General features: G+C 37.5%; 1 protein-coding gene across 1 annotated transcript in view; it reads left to right on the top strand.

Moving 5' to 3' along the window:
* Positions 1-10: 10 nt before the first annotated feature.
* TMX4 (thioredoxin related transmembrane protein 4) overlaps positions 11-19,816 on the top strand; it is a gene marked incomplete at its 5' end in the record, with an annotated part of 42,115 nt that continues 22,309 nt past the window's right edge. Inside the window, 4 exon segments of the mRNA XM_014592000.1 lie at positions 11-53; positions 13,996-14,111; positions 17,457-17,502; positions 19,096-19,224. Of these exon segments, the coding sequence (XP_014447486.1) occupies positions 11-53; positions 13,996-14,111; positions 17,457-17,502; positions 19,096-19,224 (334 nt within the window).

Raw genomic sequence — 19,816 nt, 5'->3', positions numbered from 1 at the left:
ATGCCCGCCCCCAACTGGACGCTGGTGATGGAGGGCGAGTGGATGCGGAAATTGTGTGTGTGCGCGCCCGCCCCGCTCGCCACACTGTCCTCGGGGGCGCCATCCTCAAACCCGCGCGGGCTCCTCTCGAGCCTTACAGCCGCTCGGCCCGACCTTGGCCCGCAGGCTCTTACCGAGAGCGACCTGCCGCGCGGGGCGCGGGCCCCTTGCGCTGCGCATGCGCGTCTGGCTCCGCGATGACAGCTCCGGGTGAAGAGCATCCCCCATTTGCTTGGGGAAAAGTGTTTTAGGATGGAGTTGACAGTTTACTGAGGGGGACTGAAATCTGCAAGAACACGTGTATTTTCAGATAGGGGTGTGCACGTAGAGGAGAAGGCAGCCATTCGGTGATTATATGTACAGTCACGGAGCTGTGTGAATACATTGCGTGGGCTAGGCCAGGTATCTGTTGAATGAATAATTGCAGCGCAGTGAAAGCAGGTGGGTGGGTGGTTACAAAGTATCTTAGTCTGCCTTTCAAAGACCTTGAGATGTCGTTATGAAAAGAAAACAAACATGGGTTCCTTTTACGTTTTAAAATATTTCAAGTAAATGTTCATATTTGTTATGATTCTTAAAGATAGGACGACCTCTTGGGTTGATTGAATTGTGTCGGTATTAGGCAAAAAAAGGACATTAACAAATTGCCCCTTTTGAACAATAGAAGGCAAATAAATGGTGTACTGTGCTTTTGCTGGTAGGAAGTGGGAAAGTATAGTTTTGAGTTAGAAGGCAAAGCATATGTTAATTACAGGTAGAAGTAACTTCTGATAGTAGGAAGTGATGATCTGAAAGGTTTTGAAGTTCACATTGGGCAGATGTTTGAACTGACTTGAGAGAGACCATCATGGTGGGATTTCAGGAAAATAGAGTGTTTTTGTTTTTTGGGTTTTTCTTTGGGGGGCCAGGGCAGGGAGAGGTTTTTGCTATAGGTCGCATGTACTCGCCAGAAAGAGAGAAACAGAGAGACAGAAAGCCAGAAATCACCCCTCGGAGGGATGGCCATTCTGCAATCCCCTCTCCGTTCTCTCTGGATCTTGGACACACACTCACATGGACCCGGCGTGAGTTTAAGCCACAAGTCAGCCTCTGACTGCAGTCAACTACATGGGAGTCCAGCGACGTAGCCATTAGGCCAACTACTGGTCTCAAAAATAGTGTCTGGAGAAATTATCTTTGTGACCACATCTCTCTATCTTGTGGTTTCAGGCAATATGCACATTTTGTAACTACTGTTTTATAATTAATTTTACATTGAGGATATAGACACTCACAAAATTAGATCTTTCCTTTGTTTAGGACAAGTTTTTTTTATCCTTTCAGTTTAGATTGCAAGCAGATGCCTATGGAATGAAAACCTGTATATGAGATCGAGGTCAAAAGTTATGTCATTTAGAAGATTGCATTGCTTTAAGAACAAAATCCATATTACCCCTTCAAATATGTACTACCTTTTGGTCACAAAAAGGGATCCTTTAGACCTCAAAGTGAAATGCCATTGATAAAATAAGTCAATGAAATTATTAAAGATAGATCCAGAGACATGAGCAACTTATTACAATAAACTAGTTAACTACTTTGGATGGAAGTGAGCTGGTCATATTCCATTTAGGAAAGTAAATGGAGCTTTATGTTAAGACTTCCGTGTGTGTAATAATGATTTTGAGTTTTTGAGAAACTATGCATTTTGTCAGCCTATACTATAGAAAGCTTTTTTTTTTTTTTTTTTTTTTTCTGTAGGTACTTGCTCATGGAGTTTTTCTGGCTATTTCCTGGTTAAAACTGGGTCTGTCTATGTATGTAAGGACAGCAGAAAGGCCTTATTATGTTTAAAGACATTAATGTCTTTCTAATTATTTTTGGAATTTTTTTTTAAGTTTATTTCATCAGTGTGCGCATGCGTGAGAGGGAGAGCAAGAGAGAGGGATAAGCACCCTCCACAGGGTCTATCCACCCCCTAATCTACCCCACCTCTCCCTGCCCCCAAGTCCTCCAGTCCATCAGATCTTGAGTGTGTGCCCCACATGTTTCAGCCTGACTAGGCCAAGGATTCAAACCCCATTTCTCATGCAGCATCTGGCTTCACATGAGCAGGATGTTACCTCGGCACCTCAGAGATAGTCCCAAAGTTTATTTCATTCATTGCAGAGTGCATGTGCACATGCTCATAAAAAGACCAAGGGGAGACAGACAGACAAAAAGACACCCTTTACGGGTCTTGTCATACTCTGATCCCCTTCCTTCAGCCCTCCAGCTCAGCGGGATCTTGGGCACTGTTTAGTAAGGCCTGGATGTGTTGCAGGCCCGCTGGAGATCCAGATCCGTCATCAGCCATGTGCAATATCCACACAGCAGTCCAGTTTGCTTCTGCTTGTGCCACCAAGGCTGGGCTCTAGTCTTATTTGTTCAAGTAAAAGAACTCAACAAAAGTTCTGGTGAGTGTAAGCCCCAATAAGCTTATAAACTAGGAACAACTTACAACTTCAACGTTTCTCTAGGTCAACGGTTCAAAATTTACAAGCCTAGACTGGTACTCCGTTGCTCTAAGCTTGCTGTGTGTCCAGTTGTTTGGAATAAGTTTAGGCTATGATACCAATGTGTTTTGTTAACAGCGTAGACACTTGTGGTCATGTAAGTACAAGTTCTCTTGTTTTTTGAGAGATTTTTGCCATAGGGCGCATGCGCTCGCTAGAAAGAGAGAGAGAGAGAGAGAGAGAGAGAGACAGACAGACAGACAGACAGAAGGCAAGAAAGCAAGAAATCACCCCCCAGGGGGGATGGCCACGCCTCAATCCCTTCTCCTCCATTCTCCTCTTGGGATCCTGGGCATGCACGCACATGCACTTGGCATGAGTTTCAAGCCAACGGGTCCAGGCCTCGAACTGCGGTGGACTACATGGGAGTCCAGTGACATAGCCATTATGTTAACTACTGGACCCAAGTTCTCTTTCACAGAGTACACTTCAAGATAGATGAATAGGAAGTGAGGGTGGTAAAGAAATAATTTAAACCATTGCATCCAACTCCTCCTTAGCAGAACCTACCTACTCACTCTGAAGAAACATTGTGGTTCTTATCTATCTGTAATCTATTTTTCTGTACTGTTAGCTAATACTTCCTCTCCTCCTTTTGAAAAATTCCAACATTAAAAATAATGAAATGCATTATATTTTCAGTACTACTATAGGCCTGCTTATCATAAGTTCTAAAAATTCATTCAAACAGTGATCAGATTTTTTTCTTCTGATGTACATACAGAAAAAAGGTGTTAATATTAACGAGCATGTTAATGTTTTGTTTAGGTGAATGGTTTATGAGAGATTATTGGGAGTTTGCAGACTATATATTTAACTTCTCTAAGGCAGAAATTGGGGGCGAGGTGGTGGCACAGCAGAAATCCAGCACTCTGTGAGAAGACTGACCCTCCTAGGAAGGTTCTAGGTTTATGTCAGATCTCCCTAAACATACCAAGCACATGTGTGAATGCCTTTGATCCAAGGCTGGGATGGAGTACTGCAGGAGGACCCTACTGAAGGTTCTCTCTTGTCTCTATCTCTCCTACTAATGGAAGAAATAAATAAATATAGTTTAAAAAAGAAGCTAGGACTTTTTTTTACAGTGTTAAAATTTGACATTACTTTGAGTGACAATTTTTTATTTGTTCATTTGTTTATATGCATTTTTTTTTCCTCTGGGATTATTTTCTTTTATATTCTACATCATACAAAACCCTCAAAATGTAATTTCTGGCTATGCAGATGTTGATAATTAAATTCATTTCTAAGTGCCTAAAGTATTTGGATGCTTTGAGATATGAAGACTTCTATTGGGACCAGCAGGCGGCATGGTTGTTAAGGTGCTTGACACTCCCACATGGTCAACCATGGTTCTAGTTCTGGACCTGGTAACTTGCTTTCTCACTTTCTCTCTCTCTCTCTCTCTCTCTCTCTCTTTCTGTGTCTCTCTCTGGTCAAATTAAAATAAATGGACAAATAATATTAAATAAATAATTCTTTTTTAAAAAAGGACTTCTATTATAAAATTTAACTTGGTTATATTTTCTTTGTCTTTCAAATAGTCATTCTTTTGGATGCTTGCAATAGAATTTTTAGCTTAAAAATACTTTTGTGATAAGAAAATATCAGTTAAAATATATTTGCAGTAATTAACCATTTTTATTCTGAAACTATTTTTTTTAATCTGAAAAGCCTTCCCTTATGAACTACATTTTCTCTTTTATTTGCTTTCATATATTGTTTTAAAATGTTTATCCCTGTTTCTGCCATGTCATTTTAATTGGCTTGGTACGTTTCTTTTCCCTCTTAACACTTGATGAAAAATTTACCCTTTTTTTGAGTTAGGAAGAATGACCTAATCTCTAAAATATAGGCTGAGTGTCCCTTATCTGAAATGCTTGGGACCACAAGTGTTTTGGATTTGACTCTTTTTAGATTTTGGAATTTTTGCAATATACATAAAGAGATATATCTTCTGAATGGAGCCCACGTCTAAACAGAATTCATTACCTTGAGGTAATTTTATGCAGTGTTTTTATATTGCAATGTTTTCACTGAGTGTCTTCACATGAAGTCAGGTGTGGAATTTTCCACTTGTGTTGTCATGTCACTGTGCAAAAAGTTTCAAATTTTGGAGCACTTTTTATTTCAGATGTTCAGATTAAGGATACCCTGTCTATACCTACTATGCTTTCTTTTCTCTATTTTCATTGCTTTATTTTACCCTTTATTTAGTTGCTATGCACCTTCTTACTCTTTTGATACTACTTGACTTGTGTTTACCAGACCTGGAGAATAGTACTTTTGCTCTTTGGAAACATACAAGTATGCAATATGATATATTTGTATACTGTTGTGGTGACTTTCTCTCCACCCCCAAGATAAATAGATATCCAGGTGGCTTAATTTCGACCCACCTACCTTAAAACTGATATCCAGAAGAAAAGTATATCTTTGGTTAAATTATTTTACCTCTTTAAAAATATTATAAAGCACTAACTTTTCTGACTTGTTCTTAGTATGATCATGTTTCAAAATTGATCTGTTTGGGGACCAGCAGTTAGCGTAATGGCTATGTTGCTGAACTCCCATGTAGTCTACCGCAGTTCGAGTCCCAGACCCGGTGGCTTTAGCTCACCTCAGGCGCGTGTGCATGCATGCCCAAGATCCCAAGAGGAGAATGGAGGAGAAGGGATTGTGGTGTGGCCATTCCCCCTAGGGGCTGATTTCTCACTTTCTATCTCTCTGTTTCTCTCTTTCTGGCAAGCGCATGCGCCCTATAGAAAAAACCTCTTAAAAAAAAAAAAAAAAGATCTATTTGGAGAGCAGCCAATCTGAGCAAACATGGTGATCTTTAGACACATGCAGAAATATGGTTCAATGAAAGCAGTTTACATGTAAATACACTAGCTGCCTGTTGTTATAGATACTAAAGCAGTATCCGGTTAAAGAAAGCCACTAAAGCAGTATTGAGTTAAAGAAAGCCACTTGTTTTTATCAGAATTGGCTCCCAAAAGATCAGAGAAACTGCATGGTGCCAGTTGTCTTCACATTTTCAGCCAGTTAACATCCCAAAACAACTGGCTTTGCATTCCACTTCTCCTTCCCCCACTTTCTGCCCTTTAAAAGAATAAACCTGGGACAGGTTTGGGGTCACTGCTGTCTCCATCAGGGAAGATGGGCCCACCCAATCCTTGCTTTTCTATACTTGTATGTCTTTGTGTGTTTATTTTTCTATTTCTAATCCACAGGCCCTCCTTCCCTCCCCTCAGAAAACATGTTCTGCCAAGCAAGTCCCAACAAGGATCTATATACTTAGTGATGGAGCAAAGCCTCTTTTATTTCCATGGGAACTTTGGGTTTCAGTATTGTCTTAATATCCTTCTTATACCAGGAAAGATCATGTTGAACATTGCCTGTATCAAGAAGTTATACCTTCTTGCAGTTTAGTAGAGTATCTTGATTTATTGATTGAATGTTTTAAGAGATACTCATTAAGTGCTTGTTATGTGACAAGTTCAGAGTTGGGAACCTGGCAAGACAAAGATGAATGAGCTACAGCCTAGGTTATAAGAGACTGGTAGTCTCTGTGGTCTGAAGGAAATACATAGCATAAGCAGCATTCATTAATTTAGCAGGTGTTTTCCGAATGCTTCTCCCTCTTTGCTGGATAATCATCAGTGGTTCTCACATTATTGTCATTTTTTGTTGGACAGTTACTTTGTCTGTGGGAATGGCCCACACGTTGGAGAGCCATTGGCATCCCTGCCCATTACATTCCAGTAGTGTTCTCAGTTATGTGATATCTAAATAAATAAATAAATAAATAAATAAATAAAAATTAGAATCCACATCTGCTGTGCACACTTCCAAATTCTTTTAATTGAAAAACACTGCCTTAGATACTGTTTTGGGTATTTAAAAACATGTAAAATTGGAGTTCATAATCTAACACAAATATTTTATTTCAAGTAGTTTTCACAAAGGGTCGAAAACCTCAGTAAAACTTGCATCCAGAGCACCTTTACTTACACCACTACCACCACCATCATCACCATTACCATCATTATCTTCACAATCGTAGTATACAGTTACATTGCTTACATCTTATGTTCCAAATGCTGCCTTATTGTCTGGTATGGTATTCTCATTCTCATTCTTGCTGACTAGCAGAGATGAAAACTTGGAGTTTAAAGCTTTAACCCTAGTCAAATCCTTATTAAAGTGGGAAGCAATGCCAGAACTTAAATGCAGGTCTCAACTTTGCAGTCCTGCTTGCAAGCCTGGGAGGGCAGTAGGAGAATCTGGAGAAAGACACAAGAGCCTTGACTTTTTTTTTTTTTTTTTTTTTTCTTTTTTTGGATGAGCCTTGACTCTTGCTTAGGCTTTTAGCTGGCCAGCACCCTGACACATGTTTGGAGAATTCCTTTAAGATTCAGAGGCCTACCATGCTTTAACCATCTCCCTAGTTTCTGCAAATGAAGAACAATATTGCTATATGCTCATTTCTGACACTTCTCACCACTAAAATAAGTGTTCTACATCCCAATGCCTCAACAAAATTCTTTTTCATTGTGCTTTGTTTGTATCTAGCATTGTCCTTATCACAGATAGTAATTATAAATTTATTTGTATGCTTTTGTATTAGGTTTTTGTTTGAGTCCTCTACTAGACTATAAGCTTTTTAGTAGAGGAATAAGATCTTCCTTTCTCTTTTGAAAATTTATTATTTGTATCTCATTTGAGAAACAGAGAGAGACTTAGAGACAAGTGCCCTCAACATACTCTTCACATCCCTAGGTTCAGCTGGCCCAGATGATAGGTGGGTGCACATGAACAGGGAGACCTTAGGACACAAACCTAGAACCTCCTCAGGTGGGTCCTGCAACACAGTGTGTTGCATTAACCACTGCATCACCAGCTGCACGCAGATTTTCCTTCTCTGTTTATCTCCAGAGTCTTCATAACTATAATGTAGTAGGTGTTCCTAAGTACTTTTTGACTAAATGAATCAGTGATTAATAGAATTTTAACTATTCCTTTAATCAAGTTTCTTCAAGTATACCACTGAAAGAAACACCTGAGATATTTTCTGAAGTATTTTGGATAATCACTGTCATCTCCCATGTGTTCATTGATAGGATAAACATTTACTGTTCCAGGGTTTGCCAGACTCTGTTCTAGTTACATGAGATACAGCTGTCACTGCCTCCATGGAGTACTCATTCTAGCGAAAGTAATGAATCTCCATTTATCTAACGGGCGTCATCTTTTTCATAAAGTCCTAAATTTTTATTTTTCCACTATCTTTTTCAATAGCATGTTTTAGAAATTATTTTCTAAAAAAGTAGATTAGAGCATAAGCTTTCAAGGCTTGGGTCATTCTAGGAAGAAGAATATCACTTCATGTAGTTAAGGTATCTTTTATTAACATTTTTATTTATTTTCATTGATTTGTAGAAAGCTCAACCTAATATATCTCATTCCTCTTCCTAGTCATAAATTCTTCTGAGTGTTTTGATGAAAGTAAGCTCTAACTAAAAATTGACACTATTTGTCATTGTCCACCTCATTTCTGAAAGGATGAGAAAAATGCAGAAAAATAGGAGAATGTACTGAGAAACACTGGTAAAATTAGAGTCAAGACAGAATAAAAAAAGTTGTCCATTTCTGGTGGATAAAATAATTTTTTAAAAAATAATTGTTAGAATTATTTAATTTAATTGTATTTACTTACTGACTGACTTTAATTTGACCGGAGAGGGACAGAGTGTGAGAGAGAGAGAGAGAGAGAAGGTGAGAAAGCAAACTGCCAGGTCTGGGACTTAAACCACAATCAGCCATGTAGGAGTCCAGTGCCCTTTAACCACCATGCCACCTACTGGCCCCAAATAATATTTTTAATACAATTTTCTTTCTTGGAAATATTTTTAAGTCCTTTCTTTGAAATAGTCAGTATACCTAATGAAATCTCACACCAAATTCAATGAGTTCATGCAATTAAAAAAAAAAATCGCAGTTCTTTGATCACCTTCCATATAGCAGAAACTCAGTGTCCTTCAAACATGAGTACTAACATGCATAACAGAAGCATGATGTTGTATTTTGTTGCCCAGAAATGGTTAAAAACATTGGACGCATATCCAAGTTAGTGTAAATTAACAGCATTTTGGCTATCTGGAATGTATTTCACATGTCTTTGAAATTTACTAATTTTACATAGACATAGCAGTGTGACCTACAAAAAGCGTGAGTGTAACATAAGTTACCCTTGCGTTAATTTTATAATTGGAGGCATTTTACTTCATAGTAGATTCTAAATTCCTATCTAAATTACTGTTTTTTGCATATAAAAGAATACTAATAATTTTTAAAACTGCAACAACAGTGGACCAGTTCCCACGCCAAAGACTCAGAGCTGACTTATCTCCACTGAAAGAACATCCTGGTGCATTCCAACCCCATCAGCTCTGATTACATCTCAGAAATAAGGGCTTTAACAATGCTGCAGACCAGTGAATAGCTGCATAGAAAATGGAATATCTAAAATTACTTCAATGTTATACTTGAGGTTGTATCATATCTGAGAGTCAGTTTCTCTAAAAATCCAATTCCATGATAGCCTATGGAGAGATTAGGAATAGGTTTTTTTTTTAATTATGAAATTTGCATGATTTAGTAATTACTAATGTAGTGAATAGGCCTATAACTTATAAAGACAAAGCAAGAAGGAAGACAAAGCCAGAAGATCTAAAATTCATTAAATTATGCTTCAGGATTTCTTCCTTATTTTCAGTACTTTGTTATATCTTCTTTCTCTCCTGAGTGTTCATGTTGTCTTATTTGCCTTAAAGAATTTTATTTCATAAATGCCTTGATCTGGGTTCTTGCTCTGAGTAGTCTTAGATGACTTACGCAAGTCTGTAAACCTGCTTTGTTTGGCAGTAAGGCTGTAAGATTCAGATGAGCAAATGCAATATAAATGCATCTTGGAAACAAAGCAGAATATTACAAATGTAATTTGTATTTCTTATTGCTTGCATTATGCTTCTGCTTTACATGTGTCATCTAATTTCCCAATAACCTTCTAAGGTGGCTACTGTCATTATCTCTTTTTACTGTTGAGAAAGATGAGGCATGAAGAGGTAATTAATATGCCCAAAGCCACATGGTTAATTTGTAGATGGTTTTTCTGATTTGACTGGCAGGATTATTATCCAGTATCCTGAAATGTCCGTTGAAATGTATTTAATAATTCAATATTTCTTTTTTCTCAAGTTTTCCAATTGTTTGAGACTCATCTACCACTCGCATGTCTAGAAAATGTGTAGAAAATAGTTTTCTGATGAAAAATATACTTTTCATTTAAGTGTATACACTTCATTTAGTAAGCTTATTTGGGAACTTACTGTACATTAGAAATATACTTTGCCCTGGAAATGTAGAAATAAAAGTGTTTTTAGAAATCCATGTTAAAAGATGTCAGCAGGTTTTTCTCTCCACCATGTCTCCCAGATCTCAGTGTCTAGACAATGAACTATACTGGATTTTGAGTGACCTTTTAGAATGATTTTGGAATTGGCTATAGTAGCCTTTTCTAGAGGTGGAGTGAGAGAGGGTGAATAACGGTTAAGGCTTCCTGCTTCTGAGGCCTGCATGGAGGGAGAAATGAATTTCTTGATTTTGAGCAACTTCAACTTTTCAGGGCTTTGCTTAACTTTTAGTATTTTTCTTAAAATAAAGGCATCCTTTCCTCTAGTCTTGGCTTTTCAACCCAGCCACCACAAACCTTTATATAATGTGAAAGATAAAAAAATCTTCCTGATTTCAGTTTTTGTTTTTGCTGTTCAGCACGGTTGGTTTATATCCACCATTGCATCGGTTTTGGGTGGTACTTAAGAACTGGCATCTGCTCAGTTCAAGATTTTAAAAGGATTTTGTAAATGACCTGACAGCTCCTTTGAGCTTAAATCTTGTTATAAAATTTGATCAGTTTGCCACTTTTCTTCCTTCCTTTGTTTTGTTTCTTAAAGCCTTGTGTGTGTGTGTGTGTGTGTGTGTGTGTGTGTGCACGCGCGCTTCATTTTATTGATAGTCATTCTTTCCTATTTCTGTCTCGTCCTTTCATCTTTTAATGTATAAATCATAGGTGCCACATAAATAAATGTAAAAGTTAATGTATAATAAAAATTAGTTTTTTCAGGAATGGAAAAGATGAAAAATAAATTGAGGGATTGACATTATTATAATTCTCAGCCTCCTCATCCATAACTTGGTATATCTTTGTTTAATCAAGTCTTTAAAAATATTATGAAAATTTTTAAATAGACACAAAAGTAGAATAGTATAGTCAACTTCTATCTCCCATTACCCTGGCTTAGCAGTTATTAATATATTACCAATCTTGTTTCATTTATCTCTTCTGCCCTTCTCCCCATGCTCTGATATACTTTATATTGCATACATTCTTCATTTAGTGATACCATCTTTGTTTATTCATATTTCATTAATTCCATCAGTATTTTGACTTGAGTTAAAGGTTTCTTTTTTTTTTTTAGAGTTTAATCAGATTTTAAAAATATGTCTAGTTTAGTGGCATCCTGAAGTATTATTCAAGTGTCCGATGATTTTTCTTGGTCCTAGAACATCCTGTTTTATTTTGTGAGCATTGATTAATTTTATTTATTGCTTTTATCTTGTGGGTATTAAACAACACAAAATGTTTCTCTATTTGTACCAGCATATTTTTCTGACATCTTGTAAATATTTTCTTTTTAATTGTATCATGTTGGTATTTTAAAATGAGTTTCTAGCATATGTTATTGTTTGTTCTTAATATTTTACACTAACCATAGCTCTGTGAGCTGTTTTAATTCTCTGTCAGGCTTATTTGATTTTTATTCCTTCAAATTTCAAATGTTATCTTCCTAACTGTAATAGTTTCCCTGAGCTGCTGTAGCAAATTGCTACCAACTTGGTAGCTTAAAACAACAGAAATTAATTTTCTCACAATTCTCAAGGTCAAATGTTCAAGATCAAGCCCTTGTTCCCTTGGAGGTTCTGTGAGAGTGCTGATTCCATGCCTCTCTTCCAGCTTTTGGTGGGTGCTGTCAGTCCTTGGCTATTTTCTGATTGCAGCTGCATAATCCAGTCTGTTTGATCTTTACACTGCCTTCCCTCTTTCTCCCTCTTCTTTCTCTTGTAAAAAGATCTACTAGGTTTGGGGCCTATCTTAAATCCAAGATAATCTTCCTTAGGTCACTTTCAGATACCAAGGATTAGGATTTGGAAATACCTTTTTAGGGAACATGGTTTAATCTATTACACTTTCCAAGCAACAAACTTCTCTGAGTTCCCATTTTCTCATTTGTAGATTAAATCCAAGAACTTCATAGCCTTCTGGTCAGAGTATTTGTGATGTTTTCCAGGACGTGGAAGAACAAAGTGAAGCTGCCCAGCATATCACCAAGATGGCTACCCAACCTTCCAGTTCTCTTTGCTTCCATATTGCTCTTCCCTGATCCATAGAGCTAACAGAAAGATTTTTCCACAATGTAAATCTGTTCACACTTCTGTGACCTCTTTAGGGCTAACCATAGGGTTTTAAATAAAGCTCTCTCTATATAACCTTTTTAAAGACTAGCTGCTGTCTTCACCCTTCTTCTTTGTGCTCTGAGCCTTCGCACGTACTTTCTACTTAGTTTAGAACATTCCTTAATCCCTCTCTGGCTGTTATTCCTACCTAAAATCTTAGCTCAGCTATTTCTTTCTCTCTAAGCCCTTCTGAGATACGCCAGCTCTTCAGCGTCTTCCACATCATCTAGACCATACTTTCAGTCATGTTATATGCCACCTGGGTTTGTTTATCCTATACTACTCATCTCTGAATTTTACAGTCCACAAGGAGAGGAAACACCTAGTCTGTCATATCACAATTGTAGCCTCAACTTCTAAGACTATTAAGCACAGTGTCTAATGTCCACTGAATGAAAAATAACTGTAAAAAGCAGAGTTCTGATTTGAAGGGCCAAGTTTTTTGTTTTGTTATTTTTTTTTTGTTTTTGTTTGTTTTTTAACAAGTTCTCACGCTTCGTTGTGATCTTCTTGTCTCAGCCTTTGGACTAGCTGGAACTACAGGCACGCACTACAATGCCTGGGATTTTAGTGAGGGCCTGGAATTGAACCTGGACCTTTTCTGTGGCTTTAGCTTGCTGAGTAGCAGCATCTATCAGTGGGCACTATTGCAGCTGGGTTGGGACCTGGGCATTTTTTAAGCTCCTGTTTAAGAAAGCATTGGGTAGAGCTGGTTTTGGCTATACCTTTTATTTACTAATTAATTTTTTTTTGAGAAGTTTTTGCTATAGGGCGCGTGCACTCGTCAGAAAGACAGAGACAGACAGACAGACAGAAAGCGAGAAATCACCTTCCAGGGGGGGATGGCCACACCACAATCCCTTATCTTCCATTCTCGTCTCGGGTGTTTTTGTTTGTTTTTTAACAAGTTCTCACGCTTCGTTGTGATCTTCTTGTCTCAGCCTTTGGACTAGCTGGAACTACAGGCACGCACTACAATGCCTGGGATTTTAGTGAGGGCCTGGAATTGAACCTGGACCTTTTCTGTGGCTTTAGCTTGCTGAGTAGCAGCATCTATCAGTGGGCACTATTGCAGCTGGGTTGGGACCTGGGCATTTTTTAAGCTCCTGTTTAAGAAAGCATTGGGTAGAGCTGGTTTTGGCTATACCTTTTATTTACTAATTAATTTTTTTTTGAGAAGTTTTTGCTATAGGGCGCGTGCACTCGTCAGAAAGACAGAGACAGACAGACAGACAGAAAGCGAGAAATCACCTTCCAGGGGGGGATGGCCACACCACAATCCCTTATCTTCCATTCTCGTCTCGGGATCTTGAGCACGCACGCACAAGTGCCCAGTGCGAATTTAAGCCACTGGCTCCTTCTTGGGATGGTTCAGAGCAACCGCAGATATTCGGATGTTCAGAAACATTCTTGAGTACTCACTAGTGGCAGATCTTTTGGTAACTGTCCATCAGGAACATGCTTTGGTAAGTTTGAAATTAGTTTTATTAGTTTAGGGGCACTCTTGTGAAAATTTAGTGGGGCAATCAAAACACTGTTCACCCTCAAATATCAAAAGCTATCTAAAAGTAAAAGAATTTTGAATGAGTTTGCAAGAATAGCATTGAAATAAAATATTACATGCGTTACTGTAATCTCTGAAAATATTCTCAAACTTTGACTGAATTGGTATTCATATGTTAAATTGTAGAGGGGGAATATGTTTCTGTTTTTTCTGTATCAAATGACTTTGGGAAGCTTGCTTTTATATTTCCTGTTAGCTGAGAATTTATTTTTAAATACTGTTTTTGTGTTTTTTTAATAGATTTTTTTTCACATATACTAATTAGCTATTCTTCTCTTATAGTTATGCCCCATGGTGTCCATCCTGCCAGCAGACTGATTCAGAATGGGAAGCTTTTGCAAAGAATGGCGAAACACTTCAGATCAGTGTGGGGAAAGTAGATGTCATTCAAGAGCCGGGTACTGTAAATACTGAATATTAAATGTAAATGTTCAACAGTATTTATTTAGAGTTGTTTTCAAACCAAGAAAAGTCAAAACTAGGATATTTATTACCCATGATTGACCACCTTTTAGCCACACATTGCACTTGTGCATATCTTGATCTTTACATGTGTTTACACATATTTATGTGTATATATGCTTATATTAATATTTTTAGTATTTTTTACTGAGCCATTTTAACATCATCACACTTTACCCTTTAATTCTCTAGCATGTTAGAATTTTCCTAATTATTTCTCACGTGTCTTTTTTTTTCTTTCTTTCTTTTTTTGAGAGTTTTTTTTGCTGTAGGTCACGTACACTCGCTAGATAGACAGAGAGAAACAATGAGACAGAAAGTGAGAAATCACCCCCCGGGGGGATGGCCACACCGCAGTCCCTTCTCCTCCATTCTCCTCTTGGAGTCTTGGGCACGTATGCACACGTGCCCGGCATGAATTTAAGCCACTGTGTCTAGGACTCGAACCGTGGTCGACTACATGGGAGTCCAGTGATGTAGCCATTACGCTATCAGCTGGTCCCCTGATGTGTCTTTTTATAGTTTTTTTTTTTATTCTAGTTCCAATCATAGTTCACAAATTGCATTTTAGCAGTTTTGTCTTATTAGCTTCTCTCCATCTAGAATTAGCCCCCCCCTTTTTTTTTCCATACCATTAGTATTCTAAAAAGAGCAGGCCAGGATTTTCCTAGGTGTTTCCTTATGGGGTTGTTTAACTTATTCTAATATTTTCTGCATTGTTTGTAATCTGGAAATTTCATCCAGAGGCTAGACTCATATTTATGGCACAAGTACATTGTAAGAGATGCTCTGACTTTCTGTTACATCTCATCAGAAGGCATATACTGTCATTGTTTGTGATAAGTTTGTGTACTTCATTGAGGTGGTGACACTAAATATTTCAATGAAAAAAAGCCCACCCTACTTTATGATTTGCAAGTAATCTGTGGGATGGTATTTTGGGGTTTAAGATCCATAATGATCTTACATGAATCAGCTATATCATTGTGGAGTCCAGAATGGTAAATTTTTCTTTTCTTTTTTTTTTGTTGTTGTTTGGAGAGGTTTTTGCTATAGGGCACGTGCGCTCGCCAGACAGACAGACAGACAGAGAGATAGAAAGCGAGAAATCACCTCCCAGGAGGGATGGACACGCCGCAATACCTTCTCCTCCATTCTCCTCTCAGGATCTTGGGCACGCACGCACACGTGCCTGGCGTGAGTTTAAGCCACTGGGTCCGGGACTCGACCACGGTCGACTATGTGGGCATCCAGCGACATAGCCATTACGCTAACTGCTGGTCCCCAGAATGGTGAATTTTTAAGTATGTCATTCCATCTGCACTTACTAATTGTGACATAATTTTTATTTATTTATTTGATATATTTTGCTATAGGGTGTGTGTCTGGTCACTGGAGCGGTGGGGAATAAGTGAGAATCACCCCCTAGAATGGATGGCTATTCCACAGGACCTTCTCCTTCATTCTCCTCTTTGGATTTTGGGTATACATGCACATGTGCCCAGCATATTTTTCAAGCTGCCGGGTCCGGGACCCGAAACTTGCAGTTGGTCATGTGGGATCAAGCTACCTTTCTACCACATCTGGCCTCAAAATTTTTTTGAGAAAAAGTGAATTGCTTTTTCTCCAAAGAGTGAGGACAGAGAAGAGACCATATTAAATTCTGTAAAGATAGACATAATAAATTTGTATTTGTAGTTTAAAAATAACTTGGGACATTATATATAAATTGAGAAGAAAAGTTAGGCTTTATTGATAAAAATCTCTAAAATTTATAATTTTCAAATTTTATCAGTCACCTTTCTATCAATATTCAGTTACTACATACTTCATCTTTTTACAAGGAAGAAAACAAGGTAGTTAAGGAAGTGTAGCTATTCACCTTTCTGTGAGTTCAAAGCACAATGTAATGAAGTTCCAATTACTTGGAACAAAATGGATAGCTATGTGTTAGAAAACTGTGGAGAGATTTTTCTATTAAAAGCCTCCATCTTTGTAAGCATTTGAAACACAGGCACTTTGCCCAACTTCTATTTGGAGATGAACAATTATAGTTATTTGTTCATGGTTTTGGCTGTTAAAATGAGTTACTTTGTTTGGAGATTAAATCATTGCAATTACATTTTTGCTGAAAACTTGTTTTCATCTTTTAGTAGTGTGAGTCCAATGAAAGCAGGTGTAAGACTGGTTAACTAGTGGGCACAGACACATTTTATGATGGATTTCTTAAAAATGCAGCTGGCTTATTACTTGTAGTCATTCAGTATACCTGCTATGAATTTACAGCATGATTTTAATTAAGATTGTGAAGGAAAAAAAAGAGTTAAACAGCCTTGTGATAGATTCAGAAATCTCATGTTTAATCGAATATAATCTTTTCATCTAAAAATGTAGACTTAGAGTTTTTTTCCATTGTCCACAGATTTACATTTTTTTGGTTAATGAATAAATTGATTATAAAGAAATATTTTTAAAGCATTCTGTATCAACCCAGTTTTATGTATGTATACATTATATATACTTGAAAGACTTATCGAAGAGGAAGGGGAAAAAAGTCTTTTGTCTCATATCCTATAGGAATAGTAGAGAAACAAAGTCTAATACTTTATGCATTCAAACAATTTTTTAAAGGCAGATGCTTTAGAATTCCTTTCAATAATAAAGCTTAAAAGCTGCAACTCATAAGCAAAATTTAGGAGACAAAATTTTGCATGCATGACTCAGTGGTCTTGAGAATATTTTACTTCAAATTATTCTGTTTTAAGTTTATAATTTTACTTTGAATGACAAACCTACAGCTTTTAATTAATCTTTGAATAACGATTAGAAGTAATATGTTTATTCAACAAATATTTGATTTTCTACCGTGCACAGGTAGAAACCGTATCACTGGTCTCGATATAGAGATAAATAAGAAAGACAGAGGCCTACCTCCTCAGTGAGCTTACTTACCTTCTACTGAATAAGATATACAAGAGGAGATACAAGGACACATGAAGGAGATATGAGGTCTGGTAGAGTAATACAGATAAAAGAGGATGGACAGGTCTCTAGGAACCAGAACATGTAGGATCTTATTGGCCATAGCAAGGAGTTTAGAAATAAAAATGGGTAAAGTTAAATTCTTTTAAGTTAAAAAAATCCTGTAAATTGTGTGCAATGATTTTTAATAATGTGATTATGAAAGCCAGCTCAAGAATGCATTCTCTTGGAACTTAGGTTAGGTGCTTGGGTTACTCTGTGTTCAACTTTTAACTTTTTAAAATTTATTCTCTTTGTAGGTCTAAGTGGCCGCTTCTTTGTCACCACTCTCCCCGCATTTTTTCAGTAAGTTTAAATGATATTCTGACCTTGCAATGATTAGAAATCAATAAGTGTATACCAGGAATTCAAAGTTGTTCTTCATGACCACAATTTATTTAGCTTTACGTTTGAGGGAGAGAAAGACAGGTCTGCTCTGAATGATAGGTGTGTGAAGTGCTATAGGGAAGGAGAAGCTAATTTTAAGCAGGGGGTAGTGGAGAGGAGGGATCAGAAAAGATTTTTTCTAATGATATAAAAAGTGGGATAATTCTTAATAGATCAGTAGGAATGGATTGAGCTGACAAGGTGGAGAAGTTTTTTCCAGATAAAAGAGGTAGGATGTAAAAGCCCAGGAAAAAAAGCGGTCACTTCTAAGAACTATAGCTAGTTCTGTATACCTGGCCTATGAGTTGCAGTTGTGTCAGCTGTGTGATGAGGCTAGAGAGACTCAGGTAGTGACAGGGGAAAGAAAAAAGTGAGATACTTAGGAGGTGGAGTTATTGTGACTTAGGTGATTAGCCATGGGAAGAAAGAGTTCATGATAACTCCCAATAGGTCATAACCAGTAAATATTGTTACTTTCAAAATAGGACCCATTACAATAAAATGGGGTTTGAGAGCTAGGCTAAAATCGAGAAGATCGTGAATGCCTATTCTGATTCCCAATGGAGAAGTTCAGGTGACAGTTTGATGTCAGGCTCTATAGCTTAGAAAAAAGAGCTAGACTGAAGATACTTACTGGGAATTACTCAGCACTGACACAGATAGCAATTAAAATATATCTAGGGAACACACATACAGTGAGAAGAGAAGCAGGTCAAGGACAGAGCGTGGGTTGACCAATTAGGTCATCTGCAAAGTGAGTGAAGGAAACTGAGAAAGGTGTTGTCAGCATTGTAAGAAATCCAGAGAATTCCTAATGAAGCCAATTGCAGGGAGGAAGACAGGGTATTTAGTAGTGGACATGTCAATGACAGGTAAAGGAGAAGCGGTAGGAAAGTGCCCCATGGATATGACTCTTATGAGGCATTGGAAATCCCTAGTATGAGCACTTGCGATGGAGACATGGGAGCAGAACCCCAGTGGCACTGAGTAGTGAAGGAGTAATAGAAATCAGCAAGTTATACTCTTCCTGGGAAGGTTGATTGTGGCAAGAAGGTGGGAGGAACAGAAAGGCAAAAGAGATGGAAGACTCAGCGGTTTTTGTTGATTATTAAGAGGGGCTTGGATGATGTGAATTTGGAAATTAGGATACAATTTTAAAACTTGAAACAATGGCTATTTTGTAGTCATAAGAGAAAAATATAAATAATTGATTAGCAAAAATTATAAAAAGTAACTTGACAGATTAAGCACTGCCTACAACTTTCCTTACAGTCACAAGTTGTGCAGTGATAAAATAGAATGTTGATACCTTTGGTTTGGGAATTTCTCCTTTGTAATAGATTTAAAAGTATATATTCTTTGTGATTTATATCTAAATGTAATATTTTTCTTCATTGGAGTCAATTTAAAATTCAAGTTGTGTCCTTATATATGAGCAGTATCATTTTTATTTTTATTATTTATAGCATCTGTTATGTTAATGAATTTGTTTTTTGACTTTATCATTTATAGTGCAAAGGATGGGATCTTCCGCCGCTACCGTGGCCCAGGAATCTTTGAAGACTTGCAGAATTATATCTTGGAGAAGAAATGGCAATCAGTTGAGCCGTTGACTGGCTGGAAATCTCCAGCTTCTCTAACGTAAGTTGTATTTTAATAATAAGGTGTTCTTAATAAAACAAAAAGTATTAAGATAATGGCTGGCCAGCCTTGAAAATCTATATTTTTCTTTATTATCGCTTCTGAGTACCCAGACCACACACACCCCACACATGCCTATGCTTTGGGCTTTTGTTCCTGGTGGTATTTCTGATTTTGTGACCTACATTAGTTTAAGCTGGCTTTTAGTATACTCAGAATTAAATAGACAAATACAAGTGAATAATAGAAAGCTCCTTCTCCAATTCTATACTAAGCTATGCCAGCTATTTTCTGTTGACAATATAGATGCTGAACACCATTACCATTGTTTTTTCATGTTAAGTTATTACTAAGATGGAGGAGTAACTCTTGACTTAGCTCATAAAGGAATTGTTCCTTGTACCTTATGTGGAAGATAAAGGCTATGGCAACTTTGACCTCCTAGTAGATTGCTGCTGTGGGTAACTTTTGGCCATTGTGATGAACTGCTTAATATGTGGTGAAGTAGATAAGGCAAAACCACAATAACTTTGCCCAAAGATCTTTTTTTTTTTTTTTCCTATAGGGCGTGTGCGCCCACCAGACAGAGAGA

This window comes from Tupaia chinensis, unplaced genomic scaffold, assembly GCF_000334495.1.
Source record: "Tupaia chinensis unplaced genomic scaffold, TupChi_1.0 Scaffold000633_1, whole genome shotgun sequence".
Lineage (NCBI taxonomy): Eukaryota > Metazoa > Chordata > Mammalia > Scandentia > Tupaiidae > Tupaia > Tupaia belangeri.
Note: the sequence above shows the minus strand (reverse complement) of the source record. Positions and strands in the feature narration are given on the sequence as shown.